The following is a 25,188-nucleotide window of genomic DNA, read 5'->3' as shown; positions in this document are numbered from 1 at the left end:
CTTGTAAGCCTGTCCATCGAATTCACGTCTTTTTTTTTTTTTTTTTATTTTCACAAAAAAAAACGAGTAACTACAAATTGGATGCTGTTGCAACAATTCTAGGAAAACTAAACCCGGAAGATCAAAATTAATAGAAAAACGGGATTCGGAATAATTCATAACGATACGTTTCCAATCCTGATGTATCAAAGATTTGAATAGTTTACGGGACAACTCAGCCACTTTTTTTTTTTTTTTATCCCCTCGGATCTGTTCCATTATTGGTTTGTATAATAGTATTACTTAAAAGTACTCTCTGTGCATTTTTTCGGATTTTTTAATTTACTCGTTTTCGGAAATTCTTACCTAGTAGAAAGAATCTTTTATCGAGAAAGGTGAATTACGGTACATCTGAGTTCCTTTTTTCCATGAACTATTTAATGCGAAGATTGGCAAGAATGTGATGTGAATAAATTATTCCGATAATAGCATTAAATGGTTCATGAGAAAGATGCTAATTGTCTTGTACGTTCCCAATACACTGCCAAATACCCTATAAAATTTACAGTGAAATCAAAGGTGTCGTATTGAAAGAAAGAGAGTAATTTCATTTGTAATTTTTTTTTTATTCTTTTTGTTGCTGAAAATAGCCTTTCTGATGGCATCAAAAATATTGCATATATTGCATTGAATAGTTCACGTGAAAACAAAACTTTCTTGCGTTAAAGTTTTTTTTTTTGTCCAACTTCAATCTTCCATGATATACGGGTTTAAAAAAAACCGTTTCCGAGACGAGTAAATTAAAACATCTGAAAAAATTCACAGAGAGTACCTTTAAGTAGTACTACCATATAACCAATTATGGAACAAATCCGAAAGGGTAAAAAAAAAAAGTGGTTGATTTGGTGGAGGCCGACCCTTATATTCTTGAAAATGAGGAACGAGTGAATAGGAATTGTTTTGTATTTAATTCCAAACCGTGCAGTGCAATACGAATAGTTCCATTCGATGGAATAATCAATATTCTAAACTAGTGTATATTTGATTTGTAATATCAATTCGCTTCGTCTTGCTGGTAACAAACAGTTACAGTTACTAGGAAATGGGCTTTTGCCATTTCTAAGTAATATGTGTTGATACAGTTGATTATACCACATTTTCTTGTGATTATAAGATTATTAATGCAATATATTACTCTACGATCACCATTTAACTACAATCATTTTATATTAATTCTAACAGAATCAAAATTGATGTCAGTGTAAAATGCGATTTAGAAGCGTTCTTACTCAAAGTTTTGAATTTCGTTTGGTACAACCGTAGAATCAAATGAAATTATTATACGTGAAGGACACTTTGAAGTTATTGAAGTAATTGACTTATCCCTTGCCCATTACACAAAAAACTGTTCAACCAATTCAAAAATCCCCAGAACACATAATTAAGCAACCATAATAGTAATGTAATTCACGTAACTCATAATCATTTTCAAATCTTTAATTCAAGTAAGGATAAAGAATACTGGTGTCAAGATTACATGGTTACTGATTGCAGCGCTGTTTTAACCGATAACTGGTCAAAGCTGTTGATTCTGTAGGTAGCTGGTGTCGTTTGAAACTTGCGTCGATAAAAAACACGTTACCTTAGTTTACAGGCGAACAACCGTGCTTGCGTGTCAATTAGTAGTTGTACCATAATTTAGTTCAGTCGATAATCCAATTAATAATATGTTGTATTACCAACAGGCGGTGTAATTTCTTGAATTACCAAAGCTTTCCTCAAGATTTTCACCAACCGTGTTATGATGTCCGTATCATTTATAGGACAATTTTCAGCTTGATAGGGAAAGTGATCTACAATTTACTTAGATTATTCGTATACTACGCTTGTCCAATCATTGTACTCACGTTATACTCAGAGATAAAAAAAAGCTACAGCCGTATGAGCGAAAGCTCAATTTACGTAATCATAGGTGGTAGTTTCATCTCTCGGTAAGACAAGCCTCTTCCGCGTTCCCGTCGGGTAACTTACCGACCACACGCCATCGATAACTTTTATTTTCGTGATGTTGTATCTGCGCTTTGGTGCAGTAAGTACGGCACCGCAATAGGTTCGTAGAGAGAAATAATAGCCGAATTCAACCCCTGATAAAAGCGAAGATCCAAGAAAAAGACCGGCTATACCGCCAAAAGATACGAGTAAATCGATCCAGCCGAACCGAACCGTTCTTCTGAACTTCACCTTGGACCTTGCCATTATTTTCATATCGCAGTTTTCGGATGCTGACTTCATATCGAACTGGACTTTCTTGAAGGCAATGTTGGCGCAGGACAGCCGGCATAGACACCTCGACACGTCCAATATCTCTGCGGACTTGCTGCTCAAGCACTCGTATCTGTTTATCGGACACTCCTTGACACCAACCCTGGCAAGGTACCAAGGAACACAATCACAGTGTTCGAGAGAGTTGGCCACCTGACAATCGAGCACGCATTTCACAACGGGAGGCTGCTCTCCCGGAAAATAACATTTCCGCTGAAATCGTGCGAGCACTCTGGCTTCCGGTGACGTGTACGTTTCTTGCAGATCCACCGTTACGGTCGATGGAAACAGAAAAATGTGAAACGGAAGATGCATCAGGACATCTGGATCTTCGCTTAGAGCCACATAAATTCTATAATCAATTACATTTAAGATAAAACGTACACGACGGAAAAATATCACGACTATATTTAATTGTTGCAATGTAGCAAATTGTATAATAAAATCCACAAACACTGGCGGTTAAGTTTTCGTATATTTTACCATAGGATTAAAAGACGTTTTGATTTATACTGAGGTCATTAGGATCCTTGATTACGTCAATATGGAGTCGAATTGGGTGATCAGCTGATCGTTTCAGACGAATTTTCCCAACACCGAGGCACATAAAACATCGTGTAAGTTGCTACAAGACTTTTATCTTGTGACAATAAATCGATCTAAAGTCGAGTATCCCACAAAAAAAAACCGCTTTGATAAATAAATGCAATTGGTATGAAAGTTTGATTCGCTATTGCTGGTGGATTTCATTTTACCATATAATCATACTAAAAACTGATATCATTCCTTCTCGTGCTTTAAGACAAATATAATAAACAGTTTATTTTAAATCAAAACGTAACGGTTTCGATCATTCTCAAAGCTTCTTTTGATCATTCTTTCGATAATATTGGTACAAGCTTGCCAGACTATTTGAAGTTTTTATTACAACGATCGAAGGGAAAAGTATATTACAAAGAAGTTTTCGTAACTTGTGCTGACGTGATAGAGAAGCGATGTCAAGATCCACTCACCTTGTTGGGTAGAACCTCGGGCTAAAGCTGAAGTTGATTTCGACGGTATCGATAACAATATCCACAGATGGGACAGTAAAGCATTTGCCCGCTGACCCAAAAAAGCTCTCGAAAGAGGAACAGTTGAATTGTATTCCGCTGCAAGATAATTCGTTTGAGATAACAAAAAGATTTTTCTTTGTACTTATCGAGTATTTCTAATATTCTAAACTATTAATAAGATTTCAAACGACGATGACGGAGAATTTGTACGTGTATAATCATCGAGTTTTGAAATTTTTTCGTAATGAATGCAATAGGGTTTTTAGAATTAGGAACCCAGAGTTTAAGAGACGCCATCTTGCGACAGTATACGTATATGCTATACTAAGTGTCATGGCCGTCGTATTTAATAATAAAAGTGATCTACCATCGCGCATTTTACACCACTTTGATATAATACCACAAAATTAAATTCCAACAGCTTGCACAATGTTCTCCAGTTCCATGATATTTGTGAAATTCGTCTAAAACGATCAGCTGTAGGTATCCCAAATTGTTCGCCATATGCCAAAGATAACAAAACTGGATTAAGACCGTTGTTTATTCGTATAATAAGGTGAAAAGATATTACTTCACAGAGAAGTTTCGGATGAAACTTTCGCACTTTGGTGAATGCTGAACGAAAAACTCCCGAGCACGTGCGGATTCATCAGAACTAGTTAAGTTTACACCATGCAGAGGCCTGCTAAGGTCCCATTTGTAGAGACGTCTGTAAACATCGTTGCCGGGCTTCTGTGGATGTCAATTATTAGGCTATTACACAAATCGGGGGGAATCAGGGTAAACGGGTATCATCTACAGGGTCATATATTGAATACTGACTGCTCGATGATTGAGCGAAGGCCACGGGCTTCAGGTAAAATCGGCTACGTCAGTCCCACTCGTGGCCAGTATTCAATAAATGACCCTGTAGGATAAAACCCAGTAATAACCATTCGATACGACCTTATTTGCACCATTTTCTTCAAACGATTCCCAAGGAGGACAGACATAAATTTTTGGTAAAGGAATCGGAGCACCGTCAAGTCGGACATCCAAGCTCTCCAACATCGGATCAGTCTGGAATCTGTCCATAAGCGTAACAATAATGCCCAACGCCGCAGCACTCGATATTAAAACGCAAACACACCAGGCGATTCTGCACAATAAGTCACAAATAAGGAATTCGATTACATTTTTAAACGTTAACGTTAATTAGGTTGAAATTTTCCATCATTGTCGGAGCGGTATAGGGCACTGTGTAATTACAATTCTTTTTGTTTATTTACATTTCTTAAATGTGCAATTTGTGATTGATGCGAAATAAATTTCGAATTCCATTTTCAATCGGTGATTAGTAACTGGTAAGTAAGTTCACGTCAATAAAAATTATCGATTGCAATTAATATCTTCATTTCATCGAATTGCTATATTTCAATGTAATCAATCGTTGCGTTTAATCTAAAATTACAATCCTAATTACGGAATAAACAATGTGATTTTTATTTTACGTCGATTCAATTAAAAATCGTATTTCTAATTCTTAATTTGTAATTCACTAATTATAATTGTCTCCGTCATTACTTCCGAGACATACATATTCAGTTTTTCAAATTCACCACCTCTCTGCTCGCGGTCTTGTCGGGTCGGCGACATATGCAATGCCGTGAAGAGCAGCCACTCTTGGATATTCTTGGCCGCGGCTGCGAAGGCTCAACCTGAGCAGCGCTTGTGACGGTTTATAGTTCTCCGGGCACGGCATTGCGTCACTATTTCACTATCGAGTGACACCTAGGATGCTAGGAAGCCTTGCATGATCGCGTCGTCGTTATGCACTCGAGCATATCGCACGCGCGCATCTTCGTTGCGTTCAAATCTCGCTCGAAATCAGGACTACGAGCAATTACTGTCAGCGTTACGTGTTTCAACCTCCTCACAAATGCGCATAAATAATTGTATCTATTCACTTATTCATAAAGGATTAAGAATTTCAGTGGAAAATCGTTTTTCCAAAGAACTCCAAGTCAATCACGAAATGAAAAAATTTTAGGCTCGTTATTTTCCATCTACAACGATATTGCGAAATTTCAAATACTAATTACTTTCGTAATACGTAATTCAAAAATATTCAATTACGAATTACTTTTGTAGTGTGTACTTGAGAAAATTACAAAAAAGGTATTTTTCTAACGAGTGAGTGAAAAAAAATCAACTTCTGATTACTTAAAAAATTTATGGACATATGTGACGGAAACTCAATCAAACATCGGTCATTTCATTAGAATAAATAAATATTCTAAGAATATTAAAATTAAATGTACGCGTTTAATTAAATTTTCCTGTGTACACGTAAATGCAAATCATAAAATCCATAAGTAATTTAATTTTTTCAAATTATTCATTACAAAAGTAACGAGTAAGGAATTTATTCCAATTTACTAATTCAGAAGTAATTGGTAGTCCAAATTTTTGCAATTACACACTACGAAAATAATTGGTAGTTCGACTATTTTTAATTGCAACTTTCACCACTCAATTTGTGTACAGAAATAAATAAAAGAAAAAAAAACCGGGTGAAACGAAAAATTGTTTTAACCTGTGAATAACGGGTTACGTATTCTAATTTTGCAAGTCGAGTGACTGCTCTCAAAACGATCCGCAATGGAATATACGAGATATTAACTTGATTACGAATGTCCACGGTAAAATCCTGCGGAGATAATGACGGGAACGAGGGACTCGCGGTGAAAGCGATAGGGGTGGTATATTCCCCACGTGTCATATGTGACGCATGGGTCTCGGCAAAGGGCGCAGGGCGGCAAGGTGAACTTGATTAAGCGCTCGCGCATCCGATCTATACGACCACGTGACTCTGTCGACAACCCAGCGAATCTATGCAGCGGTCCTCGTCGTTGTCAAAGTAGTTTAATCTAACGGGTAATTAAGCAAGGCTGAGCTTCGGTAAACACGTGCCGATTTACGTCAAAGCCTTAGGTCACCGTTGCCATTCGATCGCATCGGTCATTTGTACATGTAACATTTTATCCTGAGAAGATACACATGTCGGTAAGACCATTCGTTAATTGCGAGTCGTTTATTGGCGTCGACTGCCCGATGTTCTGTGAAATGATCAAGAGCCGTTTTCAGTATCCAGTCGAGAAACCGAATTCCCCCTAAATCACTTTTCGGATCTCTTTGTTTGCCACAGATTCAGAGAGGGATCTGACAAAGGCAGAGCAATGAAGCGTTGTCGTTATTCAAACGATTCATTTGTTATAAATGAGAAGCGAATAATTGGACGGCTTTGTATATAAGTGTCAATGATACGAATTTACTTGGAGTTCACCGAATTTAAACTCTGCGAATTTAAACTGCAGAACGTTATCAGGTTTCATAAAGGAATCACAGTTAATTTTATTCGTCCCAGAATCATTCTCTCGTTTTTTGTGTGCCAATCGTTGACGCGACTTCGAGTTTGGGATGCAGCGCAATATGGCAAAACACTGAGTGATCGCCTCATCGTTTCACCCTCAATTTTAGCTAAATTATACGAAAAGAAATGCACAGTAAACTTTGTACAAGTGGTTAGACGATGCTTTCGGTGCATCGCGTCGACGAAGAGTGAAATATGGGTTGAAATACGTTCAATATTTTGAATCGCAATAAATTTGACAGATATACTCGTATAACACTTTCAAACTTCGGGATAGAAAAATGATTCCAGATTACAGATACAAATATACTGATAAAACTTCTAGTGGAATTGTTTCGCAGAAACAAATGGTATAAATAACTTGTTTTCACGAGACTTCAAATTTACTCTGGACATTCAGATTGGAAACAACTATTCACTGACCTTAACATCCCTTTACAAAGTCCCATTCCGAAGTTGATCGAGTATCTAAAACAGAACGGATCACGCTCACGCTCCGCGTGACCGTACAAAACATATTCAACGTGCAGAAACGTGACCGTAAGCTTTCTTCATTCAACATACACATATAACATATAAGAAATAGTAGATAAATAAGTTGAAACGTAAACTGCGACGTTAACTCAATGATTATACTGTCAACATAGCTCAACAAAATGAATATAATTCTGATTATATTAGATTGTATCTTATTTTTATGTTATTGTGGTATTGTTTTGGAGATGACTCAATGCTTATAAGCGAATATCTCCTCATCGGTTAGAGTTAGGAAAATTCAATCTCAGTACTTTTTTATAGGGCATGAAATTTCATACAAGAATCTATATTTAGATAGTTTATAAGTCAAACCGTTTACCAGAGCAAAAAATTCGAAAATTTTTCGATTTTTTTTTTACGTGTTATTTAAATGGAAAATGAAAAAAATTAAATATCAGAGCTCATACTTGACTGAGATATTCTATTTGAGATACGCTACCGAAATTTTGATACAGATTTGGAAAAGAATTTTTTGTTTTTGGAACATTAATGGCCCCCCGTTTTGACTAAACTCGTGGTACCTTGTTTTTCATGACGGGATCAACAAAGTATTATATTTTGTATAATCTGCTCACTTTTGTCTGAATAAATTAAGTATAAATAAAGCCATTGATAGTATGTTTTTAATAAATTTTAGAAATGAAAAAAAGAAATCGATTTTTTCATCCAAGTATTGCTTTTGTTAGTCATGTGTGAAAAAGTCGATAAAATTAACTACCGGGGCCAATTTCGAAAAAATACGCTTACTCCGAGGGTCGTTGGCATCAAATCTTTCTAAGAGCACTCAAATATCAAGGGTAAAAAAAGCACTATTAAGCAGTGTAATAATTTCACACGTGCAGGCAAAGTGAAATGGGGACAAAAAGCTACAGAAACAAATTGTTATGGTTCATACATAACAGAAGAGGCCCCCCACTAATTACGAATGCGTTAATTGATCAAGTTAAAAAATGCCGACGTGAATTTTTCGCTGCGGGTTCGGTTGTATAAATTCCAGTATAAGTTTTCGTATACGAGTTTCGTTATTGTGATTAAATAGGGCACGTTTGCCGGAACGTCCACCGGGCACGTGTAATGCAAAACGTGGGTTAAATTTAGCAGATAACGGACTTTCCGTCGCCCGGTTATATGATTGTTATAAAATTATGCAACGTGCGCGTTATCGGTCCACCGATTCACGGTTCTTCAATTTTTTCAATCAGTTTTCATTCCTACTCCAAACATTCTATTTCTCTTACGAATTTCTATTTAAGGATATTCGGGTGTTGGAGAGACAATTCCGTTTCAACTGCTCCAAATAAAACACAAAAAGTTTTATAAGCGTTCAGGATATATGCTCAAAGAATTTTAGAATTCGAATGAGAAAAATAATCGATAGTAATTATGTGGATATATTAACAAGTTTGGACGTGATTGATTTTACACAGTGATATTATATCTTTCGAAATTATTCGTAGATGCGTATCTTCGTTACAGGTTATTCAAATCTTGGTCAAAGTCCTGAGGCAAACACGGTTGCACATTATTTCCTACTCAAGTTCATCGAAATGTTCATTAATGGTTGAATAAAGGAAAAGAGTATTCTTTCATGAATTATTCAAGATTCCCAGAAAATTTACTTACAATCGTTCTGATCGTAATCCTAATCGTTTTCGAGGTACGTAAGCGTGACTAAGTGGACAAAATTTCGGAGTTAACCTAAGAATCTGATCCCTTCGTAAAACGAAACCAAGCTAGCTAATGACGAAATGAAAAAATTTGTGGCTCGTTATTTTCCACGTAGAACAATACTGCGAGATTTCAAATACTAATTACTTTCGTAATATGTTATTCAAAAACATTCAATTACAAATTACTTTTGTAGTGTGGAATTGAAAAAAATTATATAAAAATCAACTGCTAATTACTTGAAAAATTTATGGACATATGTGACGGAAATTTAATCAACCATCGGTCATTTTATTAGAATAAATAAATATTCTAAGAATATTAAAATTAAATGTACGCGTTTAATTAAATTTTCCTTTGTACACGTAAATGCAAATCATAAAATCCATAAGTAATTTAATTTTTTCAAATTATTCATTACAAAAGTAACGAGTAAGGAATTTATTCCAATTTACTAATTCAGAAGTAATTGGTAGTCCAAATTTTTGCAATTACACACTACGAAAATAATTGGTAGTTCGACTATTTTTAATTGCAACTTTCACCACTCAATTTGTGTACAGACATAAATAAAAGAAAAAAAAAAACCGGGTGAATCGAAAAATTGTTTTAACCTGTGAATAACGGGTTACGTATTCTAATTTTGCAAGTCGGTCGAGTGACTGCTCTCAAAACGATCCGCAATGGAATATACGAGATATTAACTTGAATACGAATGTCCACGGTAGAATCCTGCGGAGATAATGACGTGAACGAGGGACTCGCGGTGAAAGCGATAGGGGTGGTATATTCCCCACGTGTCATATGTGACGCATGGGTCTCGGCAAAGGGCGCAGGGCGGCAAGGTGAACTTGATTAAGCGCTCGCGCATCCGATCTATACGACCACGTGACTCTGTCGACAACCCAGCGAATCTATGCAGCGGTCCTCGTCGTTGTCAAAGTAGTTTAATCTAACGGGTAATTAAGCAAGGCTGAGCTTCGGTAAACACGTGCCGATTTACGTCAAAGCCTTAGGTCACCGTTGCCATTCGATCGCATCGGTCATTTGTACATGTAACATTTTATCCTGAGAAGATACACATATCGGTAAGACCATTCGTTAATTGCGAGTCGTTTATTGGCGTCGACTGACCGATGTTCTGTGAAATGATCAAGAGCCGTTTTCAGTATCCAGTCGAGAAACCGAATTCCCCCTAAATCACTTTTCGGATCTCTTTGTTTGCCACAGATTCAGAGAGGGATCTGACAAAGGCAGAGCAATGAAGCGTTGTCGTTATTCAAACGATTCATTTGTTGTAAATGAGAAGCGAATAATTGGACGGCTTTGTATATAAGTGTCAATGATACGGATTTACTTGGAGTTCACCGAATTTGAACTCTGCGAATTTAAACTGCAGAACGTTATCAGGTTTCATAAAGGAATCACAGTTAATTTCATTCGTGCCAGAATCATTCTCTCGTTTTTTGTGTGCCAATCGTTGACGCGACTTCGAGTTTGGGATGCAGCGCAATATGGCAAAACACTGAGTGATCGCCTCATCGTTTCACCCTCAATTTTAGCTAAATTATACGAAAAGAAATGCACAGTAAACTTTGTACAAGTGGTTAGACGATGCTTTCGGTGCATCGAGTCGACGAAGAGTGAAATATAGGTTGAAGTAAGACCTTTTGAATTCAACACGCCCGCGTTCTCCTCGGCCAAATTTCTGTAGGTATATTATTTCGATCTTTCGGATCCCGTCGTGATTAATTAGCCTGACTGATCCTGAGAAAATCCGGCGTTTACTCTTGGAGTATGAACAATTCGATTAGCTGAAAAAAAATTTCGGCAATGGTAAGAGTTCACGATATACCAAACAGGATATGGACAGTGTCATAGTTAAACGGAAGGCCTAAATTCGTCCCATTCTTATTAAAATCTTGTTCTGTTTAGCTTGATTATTGTTAGTGTCGACTAGCCGTAAAGGGATGCATATAAAAGTATAAGATGAATACTGAATTTCCTGGTAAATTCAATCGCAAGAATTCGTATGAATAATCAGTGAATAGTAAAAGATCCTTTCGAGCATCCGGATGTGTTTCGAAAATACCGAAGGCAAGGTCATCGCATCTTCGTCGAAAATAATAACAAATACTTCCGGTGCTGCACAACCGCATTTCTGGCACAAGAATGATACGGATCGAAAATACCGACGCGACATAATATCATACTCGTAGTATACCGACTATTTTCGATAAAAGATTATCGTGCCTCTGAGTTATTCCCTGTCATCGGAATTCTTCGAAAATGTAATAAAATTTCGTTGAACGTGTATATAATTTTTAAGAAAAACAACAGAATTTTCACATACATCCCGCACACATTAATTTCAAAGCCGTTAATAACTTTGAAAGTTTTTCAGCATACACATCGCGACTAAATGTGACTGAAACTTGTGGCTCGAAGTTTTTTATATAATTCGTCTGAAGTTAGACAAAGCCATTCGAATTAACTTGTGCAGGAATGAAAACATCCGGAGTGTAAAGAAATCGCCGATAAAGTAGTCCGGAACCATCTGTCATAACTTGTTGTCAATCAATTTAGAAAATAAATTGCCTATGAATATATATATATACAATTATGACACATACTCGTATGAATACATAGAGTGTGTGTAATGTAATGGACTAAACGCCTCGGGTTGGGTAGACGATTTTTACAAATACATCGTACATAGCCCGAGGTCAGATATGCAATAAACAGGAATGCGATGTAACAGGTAACCCGATTTTTATCGTGTTACGAGTTATTTTCATTGTACGTATAAGACGTGTCACATACATTACGCACGATTTTAAAGATGTGATTTAAAAAAAAAAAAACAAATCATCTCTCTCGTTTCCGTGTTTGTTAAATAACTTATGAAATTTGTTAAAAAAAAAAAAAATGGAATGAATCGTTTAGTGAAATGCGAGGAGGAAAAAAAAGTTTTTATTTTTTTTTTTTTTCAAACACAGAGTTCAAATATTTAAACCCAATTTAATCGTGATGCATTTTACTAAACGAATCCGTTGTATATAATTGTTACCACGGTAGAGAGAAATGAAAAACAAAAGGGAAACTCGTCCTCGTAATTTTTTCCGAAGAGAAATATATGTGAGAATTGATAAATTCAGCGTACCACTGTGCCTTCAAGGCAAAATGTTGGAATGCGTGTATAAACACGGGTGAATTCTCTCTCTCTCTCTCTCTCTCCATTTCTCTCTAAGTGCCTGAATTACGAAAATGCTCGTTGCGGCGCGGGCGCCGCACGTGTTTGGGGTTGAAAGTCGGCGCACGCGTTTTCCGTCAGTTATACGAATGCTTGGCTTACCTGCATCGGCGTAAACCGCGCGCAGACCTTGCTGGTTTCACATATTAATACAGTGAGCGCTACTGCCGACAAAACAGTTCAGTAGCAGCAGCTCGTCGTGTCAGTGAGTCGAGTGATTGAACCAGATTTGAATTGCCGCGATAAACAGTTTGACAATTTGACAGTGGTTCTGAACTGAAAGAGCTGTTGAGAATATTGAAAAATCAAACAAGCCGGAAAAATCATCCGCTAGAAGTGAAAGAAAATTTTATTCTAAATAACGAAAGTAAAACTTGTTGCGGGACGCTTTAAAGGATAACGAAAAGTGTTCGTTCGCTCATCGTCTAAAAGTCGTCCGGTGCAATTTGGAAGCTTATCAAAGGTAGGAAATGACCTATCGAGTTTATTAAAAAAAAATTTTTTTTTCTTATTTGGAGACAAATACGTGAATACCGAAGGCTGAAATTAACGGACTTTGTTGCGATCCGGCACCGAAAGTCATCTGAGTTTGCATTGTTGAAAAGTTTTCATTCGGAAAATTTTCTCAGATGTCTGTTTCTTCAGGGCTATAAGATAACTGTGAAATTAGCTCGGATATTGTGTATAATTGTATATACAAAGACTAAATTCAAACTTGCTGCCTCGGAACGAATCTCTGTAATCTAAACTATGTGTAATCATTTATTTATTTATTTTCTTTTTTTTTTTTATCCTCTGGTAATATTACATTCGCGTTGCCTGATTGTATGCTCGTCCTTCGAAACACCCACGCTTTACATGTCGAGATGAAATTTAAGTCTTCGTGAGTTTCCGAGGAGGAAGAAGATGAAGAATGCGACCCCAAAAATACGCTGCACGGTTCTCGATTGTGTAATTCGTTCAATTATTTATATTCTCATCACTAATTATTTATGCTCATTCGGCTTGAAAAAATAATCATTCGGTAAACTCGCTGAAAGCAACAGTTACGGATAGACAAATTCGTAATCAATCATTAATAAATTACAAATAGGATTTGCAATTCGGAGTTGATAAAATACAAATTGCGGTAGTATTTTGTTACTGGCAAAATAAAACTAAATAAAAATTGTTTATACAAATTACATATGTAATTTGTAATTGAAGTGAATAGCATATGAATAATATGTAGTACATATGTACTGATACTTACGTACGTCTCGTACATTTCCCTATTTAAGATATGTCGCGCGTACAAGAAATTTTAAATCTGGTAACAGCGATTGATTAGATTGAAAAATAGTAATTGGATCGAACACATGTATTAGTTACAATTGAAAATAGTGACTGATTTAAAATACCGATACACCAATTACTTTGAAAAATAGTAATTTGAACGAAAGTAATTAATGCAAAGACAATTTTCATTTTATTTTATCTTAGTTACGAGATGCAATCACTAATACCAATATAGGCATGTAATTGTTTGCTTATTTCGCACCAGTTACAAATTATACACGTTTAAAATGCGATTAATTACAAGTTGTAAGTAGGCAGTGCCCGATACTGTATAGCATGACACGCTAAGTGTCCTAAACAGCTCGTGCCCGAAGCGCTAAAAGCCAAATTCATAACGGAACGATGAAAAAAGTAAATGAAAATTCGTTTGCTCTATGTATACAAAATAAAAGAGCTCTAATGGCCGCCGCTAACTGAAAACCCAAACCCAACGGGCTTAATTCGCTCTTAGCCAGATATTTCGACTCTCTTTTCCCCGACCGATCGCCACAGTCGCAGGCTGCTGCTGGTATGCTTGTGAACTAGTTGCGAGCCAAAATATCTCAGACACGAGAACGAGAACAGCTTAGCCAAGTCCGTTTCAAGGGTGGGCTGTTCCAACGATGAGCCATACTTGAGACCGCCTGCATCTCACAATTGAATTTTGGATACGGCAAAAGTATCGTGAAATCGTTCAAACAATCCTTATCTCTGGAATCCAATATGGCGTCGCACCGAGCGATCAGCTGATCGTCTCACCCTCGGTTTCAGCTAAATAATGAGAATATAAAGCCACGGAGAACTTCGTGTAAGCGGTTGCAGTGTTGTTTTATCGCGGTGAATTGATGCAGAATAAAATGCGGGCCGAATAATTACTACTCTAATTAAGTAGGAGCTGGCTGACCACTAATAAATTTCCTGCCGTCAGATAGCGTTGTTTTCCATTCCGATTTTTGACCAAATTTTTATCGCGTGAACAAAGAAAGTGAAAAACAACGTGGACAAATAAAGGCTAGTCGTTAATTTTCCCTTGGCGCCACGAGGATTATCCTGCTATTTTTCTCCTGTCAAAATTGTGGAGTTTATCGTGTAACCGATTTATTATATCGTGAATTCAGATGTAAAAAAAACATATTTCCAAGACATTGGCGTCGGTCGTATTTATTTCAACGGGACAGATGCACCTTTACCAACATTTATATTACATATCTTTTTATAATTATGTGGTTACCATAAAGCATCGAGACATTTTTACGAATTCTCCTTTTATATGTGCGTGCGTGTGTATTTTGTAAGAATATTATATTTATCATCTCAGTGGCGCCGTATTTCCGGTCGTTTGGACAACGACCAGGATTTCTTTTTTTTCTCTCACCCACATTTTGACGAGTTTTTAAACTCCTGCACAGCGATCGTCGACGCTTGTATACTCTATATATTTGGCACTACTCGACTGCGAAGATTCTTTCCTCTGTCGTGCAATGAATGTAACCCATACAATCGGCTGCGTATATATATATATATATATATCATTATCGCGTCGCGAGCGATGCGTCAGTTCAATATATTTATTTTTCTAACACATAGTATAATGGATAAATGGCAGGTGTCTTATTTTCCACATGGCGTTACCGTGCCTCATGTATTTGGCTTTTTGCGCGCGCTGCACACACAATTTATATTCATACGTATATATATATATATATATATATATATATATATAATCTCATTAGACGTAAAGAATATGCACGAAGCCAGGAAATGATTATTCAATTTTATACTTCGTGAACAGATGTCAGTGAGGGAATTTAACGTCATTCTTAGTTGCAAGAATTTATGCACAAAGCAACAACGTTATAGCTCGGGCAAATATTTGCTCATGATAAATGAGAAAAACACATATTTCTTCATATTGGTTTCGCGAAAAATTAAATATAAGAAAATAATAATAAAAGGCTTTCTATTTCGACAAATCAATAATATTTCAAGATCGCAAACAATTCGGTTTAACGCTAAACAAAATCTGATCTCATTCTTGTGTATTGTATACAAAATCCGCGTTTATTCTTACAACTATAATAATAATATTAATCAGTTATGAAATGTTTTCACAGCCTGAATGAATATTGCAGGAGTTTGCGGATTCACCGCGTTCGAGTTAGAGAAAATATTTTTCATACTTCTGAAAAAAGAAAACTCCTTAAAGTAAAATTTTAACAAAAAATCCGCCACAGAGAAAGCTCCAAGTTTTTCGTACGTTTTTAAAGTCCGTGTGTGTGTGTGAACGAAAATGTCAACATTGTTCCAATTTTTGAATTTAAAAATTTGAAATAATTCGATTCAGGCAAAACAGTTCAGCTCGGGCGCATTAACAGGCCTGTCACAACCCGTTAGAATTGAGGTTTGGCGAGGCGTATTCTCGTCAGCTTATAGTAGATGGGTGAATCATAAAGCCCGCCTGCTTTTAACAACCTTGACCAATCGGTGACACCCAAAGGCCATCGCACTGCGTCTCCATTTGACGAATTGTGAATAAAGCGCCAGAATACGTGTGAAGCGACACATTGTTTATCAAAACGACACGCTGCTAATTGTGCTGCAAATCGAAGTCAAATTTTGACACATCTCCGTCAAGACAAAGATACAATATAATGTATTCGTATTTTCTTTTTCCTGTCGTAGTCAGGGTAGATCAATATGGCGCGAGCGGGCAATCAGCTGATTGTTTTAGGTCAATTTTCCAAATATCACCGGATGAAAAATGTCGTGCAAGCTGATGGAGTTCTATTTTGCGACACAGAGTCAATTCGGCGTAAAATATGCGATTAAAGACAACATTCAAAATTAAATACGACGGCCATGACAGTTAGTGTAGCATATTTACTCACGCCACATGGCGTCTTCTGAATTCAAGAATATCATTTATAGTTCTCCAACTGTTTTTAATCCCGTGCACTTTTGATTATTAATACCATAACCTATTGTTTATTCTCTGTTTCAGATTCAATAATGAAAACCCAGGAACGGAACGGAGATGTTTCCCGAGTTAGAATAGCAGTTCTTGGTAGCAGCAACGTTGGTAAATCTGGTAAGCATTCTTTCGATATTCTGCTACAGTAATAGTGCTGTGTTTTCTTTTGTTCCAATCAGTTGTTCGGCATAGACGTCTAATTGTTTTCATCGTGTAGTTGTCACTTTCAAAACAAAGTATCCGGTTTCTCACTAGTTTCTAATTGTAATTTATACCTAATTTTTTTCCCCAAGTTGATCAATTCAAGAAAAATTACTCCCTATCGGCATTGCCAACTTAAACCGAGCCTTCAATCATATGATTTTTATGAATTTTCAGCATTGACTGTCCGCTATCTGACCAGGCGTTTCATCGGAGAATACCGGTCAAATACTGGTAAGTGTCTAAACTTCATAGGTAATTAATAAATAAGAGCATTCTGGAGTTTTAGAGAAAATTATCCCTAGTCTCTTACCATCGCCAAATTATTCAGTAATAAATTGTGAAATATTTTATTAATTTTCATCGATCTATTCTTACTCGCTTCTGGTAATATAGGAGTCATTTTTCAAAATTCAAATTCCGACGATCTCGGATGTCAGATTTATAAACGAGTAAAATAATTAAACAACGATTATTCAAGAATTTGAAAGTTGTTCTCTCGAAGCGGAAATGATAATAATTCAAACTAAGCTCTTACCGCGAAGTTCCGGTTCACTGGAAATCACTGGATATTTAATTTGACTACCGTTTCTTGCCAGTATAACGACAATTTAATAACACATCGGGGTCCGACCCGATACACGTCATTCAATACGGATTCACGAAAAGAAAGAGTAAACAACTGCATGAAAGATCCAGCTCTTCGCGAAGCAGTCGCTAACGGACGTAAATGTTCTCAGAAGTATAATTTTTAATCGCTTCTTTCCGATGCTTCGAAAATTCGCGAGAATTTTTCCGGAAGTTTATTTTCTCTCGTCGCGTCGGTCGGCAATCGCTTGAGAACTTGCACTCAGAAGTAAGAGACGTCAATTCGCAGCAGGCCTTTAACAATAAAAGATACACTCAATTTATGGAAATACTTTCAGTTACTCGTTATGATTCAATTCTACTCGCGTATCTGGATTATTTGGATTCTTGAGCGGGCAATTTTACGGCAATATGGTGTCGAATCAACTGATCGTTTTAGGTGAATTTAACAAACATAAAGGCAGGAAATGCAACGGACGGGCTTTTGCGATTTCATTTTATGACATTAAGATAGTGTAGAGTGAAATATAGATAACAAAACAGCTGGTTTATAATTAAATACGTCAGCCGTAACAGCGACGAAGTATATTTACTACCGCAATATGGCATCTTCTGAATTTAAGCTCTGATCCCACTGCCTCGTGAATATTTAATCTAATTTCAGTATTGCTAAACAACGTGCTAGATCCATCAGAAGATACGTATATTTTACATTTGTAATATCGTAAATTAGTAATCGCGTTTCTCGCGTCGCGGCATTCAACCTTTCCACTGGGACGCGTGCGTCCAGACGAAATTCCTTCTCCAGTAATATTAAGAAATCTGCTCTCGACAAAGTGTGTATATGGATATATATATATGCATATACATGATTGTATACCTACACGAGCGCCTGCCGCAAGGAATCTTGTGATAATTATAGACACGCTCTTCCTTAAGCCAAGCATTGCGACAGCGTCGAAACGACGTGACATCGCAAGCTCATATTTTCATTTTCCGCAGGTCGGTTGCAAGGGCGCTAGCATTTCAAATTTTGATATTTCCGAGGTTTCATCGTTTTTTTGCTTGTCAATCTATTATTCGAACACGTAGCGCGCGTGATTTGCGTTCGGTTAATTTTAGCACGCATTATGATGTACCATGTATATATATATATATATATATATATATATATATATATATATATATGTATATATACACACGTTTTTAAACCTGTTATCGTTCGTTATCGTTCCTCGTATACCTTGTATAAAGAGAGTACAGGGGGAGGTGGATCTGAGCTTGACTAAACTTGTCTATAGATATGTATTATCATAACACATAGATACGTCTATGTACAACCTGCCATAGTCATTGCACGTGATGACCCCGTGCGATCCTGCAGCATTTAATATAGTTCGACATGTTCGCTGTTTGTTTCAGATCTCCTCTACAGGCAGATCATCACGATAAATAATATGCCGTTAAAGGTTGAAATAGTCGACGTTTCAGGCGAAGCTGTGAGTATATGTACATATGTATTTATATAAACCGCTCTAATTAAATTTGCACATACGTATTTGGATCCGAAATATCGGAAGCTTCTTTGTGAAATATGGGATGGCATCCGTCTCATAACGGCAGAAAATGTACGCTGACTGTCTCGTATTTATTTTAAAGATAGCGCGTTTATTTATTATTTATTAGGCGTATATTTCACTCAATATTTATTCAATCTAACAAAACAAAAGTAAAACTGCTTGCACGGAGTTTTCAGTGCACTTTTTATTTGTACAATTTTAACTACAACCGTGACTGAAACGATCAGCTGATTACTCAACGTGACGCCATATTGCTCTGGTCACTTGGAATCCCAATAAATTTACAAATTACGTATGTACATTAACTGGTATAACATCGGTACTTTCCCTTTTCACGTTTATGTGATCGCTTAATTGTCACTGACATGTTTTCCTCTTTCAAACAGATAACTATTACAAAAGTTATTGCAGCCGTTCTATGTAGATTTTCATTACGATGTGACTTGCACGTTATATCGTGAAGTTATAATTGATCAACCTAACCTTAAAAATCGCTATATCTTTGCAAATTTTCGGAATTTAAAAACTTTTCAATGGTATAATTACATTGCGATGACATTCTATAAATATGAATTTCTATCAACAATTATTACGTTCGTGACGATATTACGTAACTTTTCGCTTTTTTATGAAAATTATATAATACGATAACAATTAATAACCGAAACAATTGCTGCGATATTAATGGTATATTTTCTATCGTTGTTGTTTTAGGAAACGAGTTTTCCTTCCGATCAAGTCGCCTGGGCAGATGGTTGCTTAATAGCTTACAGTGTAACGGATCGTCAGAGTTTCTTGTACGCGGAGGAGTGCCTTCGACAAATTCAAAACGGGGATAGTCCATCGGTGCAGACGGTACTACTGGCGAATAAAATGGACCTGGAACACCTCAGAGAGGTAAGAATCCCTATATACGTATTTTTCACATTGAATAGAGAAGAAAAAAAAGTCAGATTACGACTAGCCATAATCCTCCATCGCAATAAGTCGCATCCTCCCGCAGAGACAATCAAGGATTTTGTCCTTCGGGCAGACGATACAATTCCGTCTCGAAGCCTCGTGCCCCCTGAAATATATTACTTCTTTTCGTGTATTGTGAATACTTATTTACATATATTATTATAGTGCGGATTATGTTATACTTTAGAAATTTGTCCTGGTGAGGTTAGGGGGGGAATAAACTGAGAACACCGGTTGCCGGGTAAAGACGCACGCGCAAGAACTCCACGTGTCATGACATCACGGGGGGTGAGACCATCATCCCATTCATGATCCCAAATTGCTCGGGATTAGATTTCTGGGTTGGGATCCAAAACAATTTACCACCGCAAGCGTTTTCTCGTACCTACATAATCACAGCCACGTGGTGGCTCCTCGCCTTGTTGATTCTCGGGTCTATAAACTCCTCGTGCAGATTATCACTTTTGCGTGGGATTTCTACCTCTTATATACATGTTTATTCGAGAATGGCAAACACGTGCAGCCATGCGAAACCCATTGTTCAGTAATCGCCCCAACCGCGGAAAGGTTCTGAAAAGTCCATATTTTTTTCGGATATTGTGTCTCGGAATCCTGACTAACGTAAGCGTAGCAGTTATTGACCCTAGCTGTCTCAATTATTGACCTTTTTTCATTGTATTTGTTTAATCCTTAGTTATAAAATTACCAAAAAATAACCTTGTAGTGTTTAACTCTCTATCAATTTGTTTCAGTCATCGAGAAATTCATAATTTGTGTCGTCAATTTATAATTTTTGAAAAGAAAAGGGTCAATGATTGGGTCTAAACATATCAATAACTGCTACACTTATCTTACCACTGTTTTTTTTTTCTTGCAGTAGATTCATTGATACCTAGAAGTCTCTGAAGTAGAAATTTTGTACAGTGGACTGTAGGGCTCTATGATTAATCAATTAATTCGAGACTTGAATTAACTGTTTTACCAATTAATTAATTGAACGAAAAAACGATTAATTGAAAGGACAGATCAATCGATTAATCGGAAAAGGATGAATGGAACCACCCGTAATAGATTAATCAACCGATCGATTCACAAGAAATAAAAAGTCAGCTTCCAAACTAGACCATTAAATGCAAAATAAGATTACCAAATCGTAGGAAAAAAATATTCCTACTAATGGCCATTAATTTACAGTGCTGGTTCCTATAGTTACTCTCTTCTCGGCCTCGACACCCTCGAACTAAATAACTTTTCTACCGTAAACTTTTTCGTATTGTTCGACTAATTTAAGAACCATCAAGTTCCGACGTGGTTACATGACCCCCATAGTAAAAATAACAGCGTAATGTAAACTTTTTTATACCTCCAATATTCTTACATCACTTCACGACGTCGCTGCTCCGGCAAACTCCGCATTATTACGGCGCAGTTGCGGGGTCGTCTGCTATTTACAAACCATAGATCAATCAAAAGATATGTACCTACCCTATTGGGAAGGATACCAGCTATCACTAGTTATTGAATCATCTACCCGACGATGTCTTCTAGGCATATTGCATCAGACTGTTGCATCAACCATACTTTATTTTCGTTTCATCCTGCAAAAGGGAAACGTTTATTAGATTAAATGTTGACACGAAGAACAATTTGTGGGAAGTATTCCTATAATTTGCTTACAGTATTGAATGTTGATCATGATTCGGCGTACTTTATAATAAACACGAGGGGTTAACCTGCACCTGTCAGTTTGTGTGCACATCAGATTTCGTGACTAGGGTCCGTAATATTTCAGGATCTTTATTCCAAGACGCGTACATAGATTAGTTGCCGATACAATAATTTTGAACATCGGGAATCCCCTAGTTTGAAACAAATAAAACTTCAGAAGAAGCTTCTTGTTTGAAATTTTTTGTTTCGAGTCAGCTCTCCGCACATGTTACAGTGTTTTACATCTTATAAAAGTATGACGATTCTTTTTTGTTTGTTTACTTTATTCACATAATTTTAGAGTATATGCAATGTTAGCATATCGCTAGAACATGTGTAAATTTAATAGTGGGTCAGGAATTTCTTTGTTTCAAAGTTTTCTGAAGCGTCGATGAAACGTTTTAGTGGAAATATTGAAAAAAAAAAAAAAACGAAACTTTTCTGACATAGAATCTAACGTATGATTTATTCGTGTGTTGCCAGGTGGATGAATTGGAGGGCTTGGAGCTTTCGAAACAGTACAGATGCCAATTCCACGAGATATCAGTTGCGGAGGACTCGGCGTCGCTCTACAAGGCGTTCGAGCATCTAGTGACCGAGTGCCGAATGCTGCTGCAAAATACAAAGATGCGAAAATTCTCGGTGAGCAAAATGATCGGGACGTTGATCGGCTCGCAGAAAAACATCGCGCCCCAAGGCGGCACGGTCGTCGTGTGCAATAAAAACGACCTGCATCGATCGAGAGTGATGAAAAGGCGGCAAAACCTGGTAGCGACCGCAAGCCTCTGATGCAGCCCGGAAATAGCCGGGGACCAGTAATCGGTTCAAGGCGGTGACGGGACTTTGATTCTTCATCTGAATGATGAGCCTTTTAGGCCATAGAACTTCGGAACTTCGGCCAGACTGGCTGGCGGGTCGAGGAAAAATCCTTTTGTTTACTCCGGTATTTCCTTCCACGCGGCGTGTCGACGCCGCCGGTGTTAAAACCAACCGATATTATACTTGGAGTTTGCGTTTGGTTGTACCGCTTGTCTACAAAAATAACCGGCGAGACCTGGTATGTCGGCAGTGGCGCCGCCATAGTGACTTCGTCGGCTTTTCATTCATGCCTGCAGGGATTCGAGATGATGACTAACGCGCTGGCGGGGACGGGATTCGACGCCAAGCGTCGCGGCGTCGTTTCGAAATGAGATACCTCTTGTCAAGTATTGAAAATCACCCCGAGTCAGATTACAACGACGCATTATTTTCATAAAATTTTTTTAATACTAGAAACTTTTTAATCGATAGATGATTCTGAAAGTGTCACTTTTAGTTTTAAATAACCGATTGTGAATTTATATTTTCAGCTAAATTTCTGTTGCCTAGGTAATCTTATGAAGGTACTTGGTCGGGAATCATTCCAAGGTATTCAATATAGGAAGGCTTTAAACGATCTTCCAATTCAAAATGTTTTAGATGTTTCGTAAGCGAGAAAAAAAGGCCAAAATTCGATTGTTAACACAGGGTTTTATGGCAGAACTTCTTTCGATAGACCTCAATTGCGGAGTGAACATATTTTTAGGCGACAGATTTTGTTGAAAATCAATAAATATATTTTACACTTTCTGATGATTCAACACATATTACGATGGATCATATTGAGTTATGAACTTCATACAAGTTTCATGCAAGATCGTAAGCGATTTATCTATTATGAAAGATTATACGGTGTACCAGATTGAAAAACTATAGACAAAACCGTTACACTAGATGATATGAAAACAATTTCACTTAAGAAGTTCTTTTTGTGAATTTGTACTTCAGTGCACCAAACTGCACTTCACAATTTGATCATCGTTGACGAACAAACAGAGACGTATTTTGCTACCCAAAAATACGGTCTCATGCAACTGAGTTACCTTAATGCCCTTCTTTTTCATTTTTAATTACGTATAATATACTGTTTTTTCATATTTAAATTTCATTTTCAAGAGATGTGAATACATGGTGAATACATTCAGTCTGCAGATATTTGATCTATGTGATATTTATATGCTCAGATTCTATTGATGTTTAAAAGAAAACATTGAGGACGTAACAGAAAGTTTTGTTGCATGAACGGGATGAGCAGAAGTTAATTGATCTGAAGAGAAAAAGATAGGAAAATGTAATAACGTTTCAACGAAACAGAAAATTACCAGTTCGAAGGAGTTGAAAGAAGATATATATATATATATATATATATATATAAATGCATGCATGATGAATACATATATTGCGAAGAAAAATTCTTCGTAGCTTTTGCAGATCTCAGACTTTAATGTTTTCTTTTTATTTATTATTTATTCTTGTTTTACTTTCACCGAAAATTTTTTGAAGATGAATCCGTCATAGATCGTAAAAGAATTTTAAAATCAGCAGCTGTTATGTTTTTTTGGAACGACGATTATACCGACAACTTATTTTTAGTCACTAAAATATAGTGACTATATAATACGCAAATAGCATCTAGGAGAACGGAAGATTGAACAGTACGTGTAAACATAAGCGTGTGAGTAATTCTGCAGTATACATGTATAGAACGAGCTGAAATTCCAATATATGTATGTATACACTGGATACTGAGTGCTTGTGATAACGTGTGTGAGCCTAAATTCGGGATGTACTACACATTTAGGCCAGTCCAAGTAGATTATAGTATATAATACCTACACGTATTTAATATATAGTATTTTATATATAGCGATACCTTTGTATACTACAAATTATGACTTAAATGTACTTTACGCATAATTATTAGTAAGATTCGGATTAAAACTATGTAATACTATTAATATCGTTGTTATACCTACTATTAGCAGAGGAATTGTTCTCAAAAGGCTGTGACATTAATTATCTATAAGCGTATACAATGTTGTACAAAATTCGTGTAAAAAATAGATGAACCGTACTTATAATTTCATAAGTCATATAAAACTGTGAATAATAAAATAATGTTTATAAAATATTTCGTATTTTCATTCAAAACAATTCCTTATATACACCGTACACTTAAATTGTTATATAAAAGTATTTTCCCAAATAATATTGCGATATCCATATTTAACTAACAAGATGAAAAATATTTATGTGAGATGTTTTTTCAAACATTTAACACCGTTGCTTCCAGTAAACTCAACAAAACACTTTAACAACGGCACAAACAAGTTCAACGAGTTCTCATACAATCTTTTGTTCAATGAACCAATATGAGTACGGTGACAGTGAAAAATTGGCAGTAAAATAATATTGGCACCGTGGTGATTTCATGCCACTATATTGACAGTTTTTCTAGTCACAATTTACGGAATCCTTAATTTAAACGTCATTATGGCAATATGGCGCCAGAGTTTTCAATCAGCTGATCGTTTCAGGTAAATTTTGCACATACCAAGGCACAAACAATTCCATACAAGCTGTGGGATTCTTATTTTCTGACATTAAGCCGATTTTGAGTAAAACGTGTGACAATATACCGCATTTATAATCAAATACCAACGAGTTCGCGATGTAGTATATTCAATGTCACCAAATGGAACTTCTTGAATCATCTGAAGTTGCCCCGCACGTCAGCTGCGTTCGTGTGAAATGTCAAATGACAGTGACAAATGCTTGAA

The 25,188-nt window shown here is 36.6% G+C and overlaps 2 protein-coding genes across 3 annotated transcripts; one reads left to right on the top strand and one right to left on the bottom strand.

Annotated features, from left to right (window-relative positions):
* Positions 1-1,330: 1,330 nt before the first annotated feature.
* Positions 1,331-5,212, bottom strand: LOC124292897. The gene is made up of 5 exons (XM_046731472.1): positions 4,958-5,212; positions 4,302-4,494; positions 3,928-4,088; positions 3,315-3,452; positions 1,331-2,653 (listed from the first exon to the last, which is right to left on the bottom strand). The coding sequence occupies exons 1-5, from the start codon at positions 5,095-5,097 to the stop codon at positions 1,933-1,935; spliced, it is 1,353 nt and encodes a 450-aa protein (XP_046587428.1). The 5' UTR covers positions 5,098-5,212; the 3' UTR covers positions 1,331-1,932.
* A 7,161-nt stretch (positions 5,213-12,373) lies between these two features.
* Positions 12,374-24,508, top strand: LOC107217831 (ras-related and estrogen-regulated growth inhibitor-like protein). 2 transcript variants are annotated; one of them, XM_015655505.2, is made up of 6 exons: positions 12,374-12,689; positions 16,545-16,631; positions 16,893-16,949; positions 18,726-18,802; positions 19,598-19,780; positions 22,034-24,508. In XM_015655505.2, exons 2-6 carry the CDS (start codon positions 16,553-16,555, stop codon positions 22,337-22,339), a joined length of 702 nt encoding a protein of 233 aa, XP_015510991.1. In that variant the 5' UTR covers positions 12,374-12,689; positions 16,545-16,552; the 3' UTR covers positions 22,340-24,508. The 2 variants fall into 2 exon arrangements, with proteins under 2 accessions (XP_015510991.1, XP_046587429.1); XM_046731473.1 differs by lacking the exon at positions 12,374-12,689 and adding an exon at positions 14,155-14,222.
* The last annotated feature ends 680 nt before the right edge of the window (positions 24,509-25,188 follow it).

The sequence above is a fragment of the Neodiprion lecontei genome, chromosome 2 (genome assembly GCF_021901455.1).
Source record: "Neodiprion lecontei isolate iyNeoLeco1 chromosome 2, iyNeoLeco1.1, whole genome shotgun sequence".
Taxonomy (NCBI): Eukaryota; Metazoa; Arthropoda; class Insecta; order Hymenoptera; family Diprionidae; genus Neodiprion; species Neodiprion lecontei.
The sequence above is the reverse complement of the archived record's forward strand: the minus strand, read 5'-3'. Positions and strand labels throughout refer to the sequence as shown.